The sequence below is a fragment of the Notolepis coatsorum genome (genome assembly GCF_963971535.1).
Source record: "Notolepis coatsorum genome assembly, chromosome: 17".
NCBI classification, from domain to species: Eukaryota; Metazoa; Chordata; class Actinopteri; order Aulopiformes; family Paralepididae; genus Notolepis; species Notolepis coatsorum.
The window spans coordinates 60,336,130-60,345,923 of NC_140181.1; the positions used below are offsets into that span (position 1 = coordinate 60,336,130).

The window sequence follows — 9,794 nt, forward strand, 5'->3', positions numbered from 1 at the left end:
CAATACAGGCACTTTTTTTTTCCTTTTTTTTCTTTTTTTTTTAAGTCTGTGCCAATCGTCTACTATCCTTACAAACTTTGTCATCACATACTTAACAACCCTGTGGAATTTAATTAATTTCTGAAACACACCCTCAGGATTGTCAGTCAAGTCTCTTTTTTTTTTTTTTTTTTTTTTTTTTTTTTTTATATATCTTTCTTCCCCTCCTTTTTCCCGATTTTTTCTCCCATCCCACCCTTCCTGGTTGTTGCATACTTTCCCCTACTGTTGGTCCGGGAGACCGGAGACTGTCACATGCTTTCCTCCGACGCATGTGCAGCCTGGGGCAGGCCAACCTGGCCGCGCAGGTTCTCACCGGGGAGAGTGTAGCGTGTGGGAGGCCACACTATCTCTCCTTAGTTCCTAACCTTGCTGAGCAGGCGCCCCGACCGAACTGTAGGGGTCGCTGTCCACAACGCCCAGGACCCACCCTTCAGCTTTCCCACCCCCTGATACAGCCAATTGTATCAGTGTGAGAGGCCAGCCAAGCTGATAGCATCGCCGGGAGCTGGATTCGAACAGGCAAATCCAGTGTCTCCCGGTGTTGGTGACGAACGTAATCTCTGTGCGCCACCTGCCCCCCAGTCAAGTCTCTTTTAGGACATGTTTTGATATATCATCCTCTGCCTCTGGGCTATATAATGGAATGTTGGAATGGAATTTTGGTACCTATGGAACCCGTTCTAGTGATTGGTTGGTCGATCCTTAAGGTCCCTCGAGTTTGCTCAGAACAGGGTAAATCTGAATTTTGCTATGATACCTAGCTCATGGAATGAACTCCAACAGTCCTTGAGATTCTCCCCTTTGTTGCAGAGTTTATAACCTTGATCTCCAACCATTGTCAATCAAGTTGTACAGGTTTTATTTTATTGTTATCCTTACTTGTCTTATTGTTGTGATTTTATATGCCTTTTATAAATGTTTTTTGCTTAACTCTGTATGTACACTCAACGTGAGGTAGACCTAGGTCGCCTTTCGAGTTTAAATAAAGGTTTGAAATGAAAAAATTAAATAACATCATACACGTGTAAGTGTATACGGTCACATTTCGGTGTCATACTAGCCAAGTGTACGGTGGTCAGAGAAGTGGAAAAAGATTACCTTCACTATAAGATAAGATAAGATATTCCTTTATTGATCCCCTTGGGGAAATTCAGGCATCATAGCAGCATGGGGGAAGGGGGGGGGGTACAGGTAGTAAAAACAACACAAGCAGTGTAAACAAATAGGTAAATATAATTTACTATCTACTATCTAACTAACTGAAAACATAAGGTGCAGTATGCATAAGGTAGTGTTATAATTTACTATCTACTGAAATATACATTATTCACAGTATCCACATAAGGTGCAGTATGCCTAAGGTAGTGTTATTGTCCTCCTTGGGTTCCTATTAGTCCTAGGTCAATGTCTGGCAGCAGTCGCTGCCCCCTGTTGTGTAGCCTGGAGGCCGCTAGTCACTGCCCACTGTTGTGGAGCCTGATGGCCGCTGGTATGAAGGACTGTCCGAGGCGGTTAGTTGAGTGTCGGGGGGGTATGAGTCTGTGGCTGAACGTGCTTCTCATCTTGACTAGATCGTCGTAGAGGGGGTGGTAGGGGTTCTCCATGATGGCAGCCAGCTTCCTTCACATCCCCCTCTCTGCCATCACCTCTAGTCTAGGTAGCTCGACTCCCGCCACGGAGCTAGCCTTCCTCACCAGCTTGTTGAGCTTGTTGGTGTCCCTTGAGTTGATGTAGCCTCCCCAGCATGCCACAGCATAGAAGAGGACGCTGGCCACTACAGACTGGTAAAATGACTGCAGCAGTCTATTGCACACGTTGAAGGACCTGAGTCTCCTCAGGAAGAACAGCCTGCTCTGTCCCTTCCTGTAGAGGGCCTCTGTGTTATCCGACCAGTCCAGTTTATTGTTCAGGTGTACCCCAAGGAACTTATAGGAGTCCACCACCTCCACCTCCACCCCTCGGATGGTGATGGGAATCGGGGGGGGGCCTCTTCTTGCCCCTCCGGAAGTCCACCACCAGCTCCTTGGTCTTACTGGTGTTGAGTTGGAGGTGGTTGCTGTCGCTCCACCCCACAAAGCTCTCCACCAGGGCTCTGTACTCCTCCTCATCATCGTCGGTGATGTAGCTTACGATGGCCTATAATGGATCTCAGGGGGTTGACAGAATATCTTAAACCCATGTTGTCTTTTTTTGGCCGGGATACGAACGCTGACTGGAGCTTTCCTACTCTATGGACCACAATTACTTGCAAACTTGCCATTTCCCAGTGCAATTTTCAATCTGAACTATAATAATGTTGGACCCGGCAGCAAGGTGACTAGTTACGCTGCTGGCCAGTACTGTAGTAGTCATACTGTCTCTATTTATATAATACAACTCTACATACATCTGATAGCACTACACTCAGTAGTACTAATTTGTACCTAGTTTAACCTGTACATGGTATATTTCTGTTGCATTTTACTGTTTACATTTGCACTCTGGTTGGATGCCAAACTTATTTTCGTTGTACTGTACTTGTGCTGTATAATGACAATACATTTGAATCTAATCTAATCGAATTAGTGTTGTCCCTTTGTTCAAGACCACTGGAAATAAATACTTGTTAAATATACCCAACATGTGGCTGTTATCATCTTTTATATTCAATAAGCAAGAAGTGTTTAATATCTCAATGTCCCTTGATATCTTTTTTTACGAGGGAATTTAAGTTCACTGGATTTCGTCACCTCTCAAACAAGATATCTTTGTCCAGATCAGCGTTTCTGATCTGATCTTTCCTTGAATGGAATGTGCCTTTTGAATCTAGATTGCCTTGTAGCTATATAGCCATTTAAATTCTAGCAGTGTTCAGTGAGAAGCACTCTCACTTCAGGAGGCTTCTACCTCATAGCAAAAATAGATCACTTACTTAGGTTTGAGCCTTATGCATTATGAATGAGCATTGTATCTGATCCAAGCAAGGATAACAAATCAATTAAAACATGTACAACTTGATTGACAAAGGTTGGAGATCAAGTTTTATTTAGTTTTTTACTCTGCAAGAGCAGTCTCAAGCTTTAAGGAGTGTTGGAGTTCATTCCATGAGCTAGGGGCATCATAGCAAAATGCAGATTTACCCTGTTCCAAGCAAACTCGAGGGACCTTAAGGACCAGCGAGTCACTAGAACGGGTTCCATAGGTTCCAAAATTCCATTCCAAAAATTATGTAGTATTATAAGGTGGTTGCTTAAGGGCCTATGTCATGTGGGTGTTCTTGCCAGGAAACTGCGGCAAAAGATTGGCTTCTTGTGTAGGAATAGAGCTGGCATAGAGCCAGCTTCATGATTAGCAGAAAAAGAGTTGTTGAAGCAATTTTCCTGTGTTGGACTGTCTGTTGGATTATGGAGATGATTGCTAGTCAACATCTATCATCAAGTTGTCGGTAGATTTGTTCCCTCTCTGTGTTCTGTATAATGGTATGCGGCTACATTGATCCGTTGTGTCTGACCATCTACGTGTGTTTTTAATACATTTTCAATGAGGAGTATCCTGTTGTTGGACAGGGTTAATGTAGAGTTCGTCTCTGCGAACATTAAAAATAAACCAACGGACAGTAATTACCGCCAAACTTCTGTCCGTTCATTGACGGATAGACGGTGCATTTAGACTTTTATCTTCTGTGCTCCTGACACGTGGAACATCATACAAGAAACTCTAAAACTCAATACTTTGATATCCTTTGGTCAATCCGTAATCAACAACCATTCCACCATAATCTGCATGCTTGCACCTCATGGTACCAAATCACCTCAAAGGCGCTAAAAACAAGATTACAAACATCACAAAACTAACTAGTCAGACTACTACTTGACCTTACTCCTAAAACACACCTCACCCCTGCCCACTTTGACTACCTAGGATGGCTCAGAGTAGATGACAGAGTACAGCAACTTGCAATGGGCCTGGTCTACAAGACACACTACACCACACAGGTACCCAAATACTTCCCAAAGGTCAGTGAATACCACGCCCACAACACCAGAGGGAGTTCCACAAATCATGTGCAACCCAGATTCGGCACAAACAAGGAACTAAACACGTTTCGCAATTATGCCACAACAATGTGGAACGCCCTACCCACAGCCGTAAAATAATGTGAATCCCTACCCACATTCAAAACCGCTCTCAAAGAGCACCTACGGGAGGCTGCAATTCGAAACTGGCCACCATAAATGAGAGGTCATTTGAAATATGGCGCCTCATAATTATCCATGTCTCATGTAATTCTGTGCTTAAAAGTCCCACCACAAAACAAACATAGGTTCTCATAGGAAGACAAAGTCCATGAAGCAACAACAAAGACACTCACATTTGGTTTTCATTTGAGCTCGTCTTTGCTACTAAATCTACTAACACTTGTTTTGTTTTTGAGAGAGCAGAAACCTCTGAGGCAAATCCTCCAGGAATCGTCAGAGATGAGAGATGAATGGAAGGAAGGGAAGGAGGGATGTAAAGAAGAGGGGGAGGGTTAGATGTCCTGGTACTGTATAGTGTATAGTGCTGCTAGGTAAACAACGTCTGGTGCATCGGTCTCTCTGATGAAGTATAGAATTCATCCCCCCAACATCCATCCACTACTGTTAAATTACCTTATGCCCAAAGGCATCTAACGCCCCCCTAAACCTTACGCCAAATGGCATCTAATGCCCCCCTAAACCCTATGCCCGAGGGCATCTAATGCCCCCTAAACCTTATCCCGAAGGCCTCTAATGCCCCCCTAAACCGTATGCCTGAAAGCATCTGATGCCCCCCTAAACCTTATGTCCAAGGGCATCTAATGCCCCCCTAAACCTTATGCCCAAGGGCCTCTAACCCCCCTAAACCTTATGCTCGAAGGCATCTAATGCCCCCCAAAACCTTATGCTTAACTTTATCCAAGAGGGCATCTAAGTCTTAAGAAACAAAGACTCCCTTTTCGGTCCACTCTTTTCACATTTCACAAACAATCACACATAATGTCAAAATCCATAAAAGCGTGCTTTGCCTGTTTTGAAACAGCCTCAAATGTAGAACTGATACTAATTCTTAACATGTATAACTGATGTTATCTCAAACATTCACTAATTCCTAACATACCATGCCCGCCAATCAACCCTATCACGTCCGTTTGTGAAATACACCCGCTGGTCCATTACAGGATAGTGTGTCAGTGTCACGCAAAAGTTATGGTGCATGAAAAGGACACGCTGGTATGGAGATGCAGTTAAGGTGCAGTACCAGTTGGGAGCGTAAACCCAACTCCCCCCCAAAATAAATGCTGCAACCGGCGCTCAAACCAGCGGTCGCTGTAGTGGTAGGCAAGCACTTTCACCTCTACACTACCCACATTACAGTTATGGTTAGGGTTAAGGTTAGGTTAATGGTTATGATTAGGGTTAATGGTTATGGTTAGGGTTAAGGTTAGCGGCGAGGGCCATACACAGTGCATGTCAGACACATGATTAAGGGTGTCTATGTGTGAAGAACAGATACAGAGGTTGTGGGACATACGTGAGAATGTGACGCCGGGGCCATATTATGTCAGTCACAAAATCACTGTCAGTGATTCAGTGAAGAGTAGTTCCTAGCATATCTATTCAACTCCCCAAGTGTCACAGTTGTCAGGTCAGCGTTTTAAAGATCCTCACGAGCCTCTGGCTATTCGTTAAATCAATTAGCGACAAAGCCATGTGGAGCTCCTCCGATGCGTTAATGAGCTTGAAGGTTCCACTTCGCCCTCAATGACAGAGAGAGAGAGACACATTTTGTCAAGATCAAAGTGAGGTTATCATTATGTAAAAACCTGCTCTGTGGTTTGTCTATCAGCAGATTATTCTACAAGGGCTCCCTGTGGACTTTCTGCTTGTGTTATCAAAGTCAAAGTCAAAAGTCAAAGTCAGCTTTATTGTCGCTTCTCATAATGTGCAAGACATACAGAGAAGTGACATTTAGTTTCCCCCTTCCCACGGTGTATATACAAAGAAAAAGATCTAATATAAACATAAAGTAACATATAGGACACTATAAACATAAGTAACACATGGGACACAATGTACATACTGTACACTATACAGGACTATATACAGTATAAACAGTGGCTAAAAAGTTAATGTATGATTGAAATAAATATAGGAGGTAAAAGAGAACTTAGTGCAAATCTTTTATTATTATAATTTTTTTTTAGCAGCAGTGGTACATACCGTAGTAAGTATAACTGATAAATAATGGCAGTAGAATACAATATTGGCAGTAAAGTGGCAGTGAGATGATAGATACGGCAGTAAACTAAAATAAATAATAGCAGTAAAGTAAAGTGGCAGTGAGTTTGTGAAGTAGCAGTGTCAGTACCACTGGAAAGAGGGTTTCTTATCGCTTTGTGTTTCCACATCACAGACGCACAGTGCCCTACGGCATGTCCAGCTACCGCGGACCTCAGCGGCGGAGACGTGCGGCTGAACACAAGGGGTCGGGGACTGGGCGCTGCGTCTGCGTGGGGCCTGAGGCAGACACTGAGTGCCATGCCTTCTGTCAATCAAGGTAAAGCCTATACCCCACACAATTCCACATTACTGTGGTGAACTTCTGTTATACCTGGTCAGAAAAACACTTAACTATTTGATCCTCTTCAATCTTTATTTAGTCTCCCATTGAGGAGTAGTGTGTAATAATAATAATAATCCTTTTTTATTGCCCTAATCCCAAATTTTTCTTTTTTAAGCCCCCTGCAGAGCGGACCAAACAGGACTATCCCCGGGGGCCTGGGCCCTGGATGACCATTTGCCCCCACCTTGTCTCCTCTCCTCAGGGCAATGGAACTCTACCTAACCCCTGCCCTGTACTCTCAATTTGGCACAAGCTCCTCAACAGGTACAATCACTGTCAAGGGGTGAACCTTGGAGCGTGGCAATGCCCACATTTCACTGCAACATAATTCCTGGAAAAAATGTATCTTCCATCAGTCTGATTGGTTCCATGAATTCCGGAGGAAACGCGATGCAGATCCCAGGAGGTTATCTTCTTCTTCTTTGCTCCCTTCTGAGACGAGCGCGAGGATCACTTCTACCATAATATAGTAGCCAGTGACCTGGCATCTATTGGGCCTAATCAAGCAAAACCCTTAATATACAAATATTATACACTGTAAGAGAGCGTAGTCGTGTGCTCTGTTGTCTTATCCGACTCTGTCTTACACTACAATGCCCCGAACAGACTTCTAAGTTAAAGAGGGAGAAAAACATGTTGTTGAGGTGGGAGATGAGCCACGACAACACATATGGAAAGTGAGAGGAAGCCATTTAGTTTAATGAAGGACATCTCCCGGCTCCCCCCGGGCTCAAAATGAGAACCCTCTGGCTATAATATCTACATCATGGAACATGCTGTATTATTTATCATGTGAGGTTACATACAGTCACTTTGGGAAGTATTCACCCCCTTAATGTTTTGCAGTTTGTTGTGCTACAAACTTATTTCAAATTTCATACATTTCTGAGCTGCCACCGGTGAAAATCTGTATTCATCTTCTCAAACTGAAAATGTCCACACATATACGGTATTTTAGAAAATGCTATTTCTTGGGACTCCCGTCCACACAAAAACTACAGAAAATGGAGCTTTTCAAAAACTCCTTCCAGGGTGGAGATGTTTTAAAACTCTTCTCTGCCTGTATACGTGTCAACGGGTGAAACGGAACTAAAACTAACATCATGACCAATGCCCCTGTCCACACGTACTGTATATGGATATTTTTTAAAAGGCAGTATTTTCTTGGCAATCAGGACCACGGGGAGCTCCCTGCAGCCTGCCATCAGGCCAGTTTATGTGAGCGTTTTTTTAGAGGTGGGCATAGATAAAAAAATTATCTAGATTAATCTATCTGCAATCCTGGAGTTAATCTAGATTAATCTAGATTAAAATGGCTCATTTGAAGTCTGCCGAAGGCATTACAAATATGTGTTCTACGCAGTGTTGTGCTAGTTACTGAATTTTTTTTACTAGTTACTTCATTTCAAAAGTAACTCAGTTACTTTACTAGTTACTTACACCCAAAAGTAATGTGTTACTGTGAAAAGTAACTATTTAGTTACTTAAAAAATAAAATCATTGCTCCCATTGATGCCCTTACAGATTCTTACAGTCAACATCTGTTGATCATTTTGACAGTTTCCACTAATCTCTCTTGCTCTCTGTCTCTCATTCTCCCCCTTTCTTCCTCACTCCCCACCCCTTCCTTCCTTCCTTCCTTCCTTCCTCCCTCAGACACACAGAGAGAGAGAGAGAGAGAGAGAGAGAGAGAGAGAGAGAGAGAGAGAGTGCGCGCACGCTTAGGTTCTAGGTTGAAAATAAGTGCACGCTAGGTTGAATGAATTGATGAACAATTGATGTCGCCGTTGGAATGTTTCATTATAAGCGACTTGCAAGTTGCAACGTTGGTTAAGATATGAAAATACTTGCCAGTACTGTAAGGAAGCATTAGCCATTAGCTAGCTTACTTACAGAGACTTGTGGTGGAGTGGAGGTTGTAGCTGTGTTCAACTTTGAACAAGCCCGCCAGCTTGATTTCAGGCAGAAAACGGGTCCATAAATGAACGTTTTAATCCACACCACAATATGTAAACAAAGGTTTTAACCATCCACAACAGAATACTGCAGTCCAAATGTATTTCCGATGCTTGATTCTTCTCTCAGACCGACGCAATGTCTTGAAACTAGTATGTTTATTGGCGAAGCGACTGTAAACAAACACGCCCACAACGTGTCTCCCCACACAGGAGTTCTATGCACACACAGAGTAATTCGACCAGGTATACATCAGCTAATGTAATTAGCTCCCAGACCCAATTTTGAGAATAGATTAACGGCGTCAATTTTATTATCGTGCGATAATAGTCTGCCGTTAACTTAGCCCAGTAATTGCGTGAACGGCCCGGCTCTAGTTTTTTTCTAAAACACTGTTGGTGTGGAGAGGATTTCTTTTGTTTTTTTTAGAAATATCAGTGTACGTGTGGACATGGCCTAATATTTAATCAATGCTTGACATATTTTTTTTTGCACTTCAAGGGTCCACCACATACATAATACAGTATACACCATAAGACAATATATTACATACATATTTCCTCGTTCTATGCTCCTCAGAGACATGGATTTAACATAAGGTTGTAACAACTTCCCATACAAAAATTATTCCTGTATTCCTATGTTTTTCTTACAGGCACTGTAGTGAGTCAGTATAGATTCACAGGAATACTATAGTGATTCACCATACTGTACATTTCCGTGGTAAATCTCTAGTGTGTATGAAAAAGAAACCAGCATACTATAAATCACTACAGTATTTCTGTGGTAAGCTAAATCTCTATAGCGTGTACAAACAAAACAACAGGGTATAGCAGGTTTCACTGTGGTCAATTGTTGTAAAGACTTTTGAAATACAAAAAAAAAATTGGGAAACATTATTGTGAAACGTAAACATTGAGTACATATTCATTCTTGAAGAAATGCATCCCTGTTGAAAGCAAAGCTTGTAATTTGCGAATAATCAGAACTTCTATTTTAGTAGATCTCTGACATTAACTTCATAATGAATGCATAAAAATGATATCATGTGTGCATGAGGGGCCGGGTGTGTGGTGAAGGTGAATATGTTATCCTTTAGTATATCACAGGCTGCCAACAGTTGAACAATGCTCAGTGCCTTTTCAAAACGTATTTACTTCTAAAAACCCTCT

The 9,794-nt window shown here is 42.5% G+C and overlaps 1 protein-coding gene across 1 annotated transcript in view; it reads left to right on the forward strand.

Moving 5' to 3' along the window:
* LOC311244354 (endothelin-3-like) overlaps positions 1-6,886 on the forward strand; it is a 47,610-nt gene extending 40,724 nt beyond the window's left edge. Inside the window, exons 3-4 of the mRNA XM_084333820.1 lie at positions 6,457-6,600; positions 6,782-6,886. Of these exons, the coding sequence (XP_084189946.1) occupies positions 6,457-6,600; positions 6,782-6,836 (199 nt within the window). The 3' untranslated portion in view covers positions 6,837-6,886. The remainder of the gene's footprint in view (positions 1-6,456; positions 6,601-6,781) is intronic.
* Positions 6,887-9,794: the final 2,908 nt, after the last annotated feature.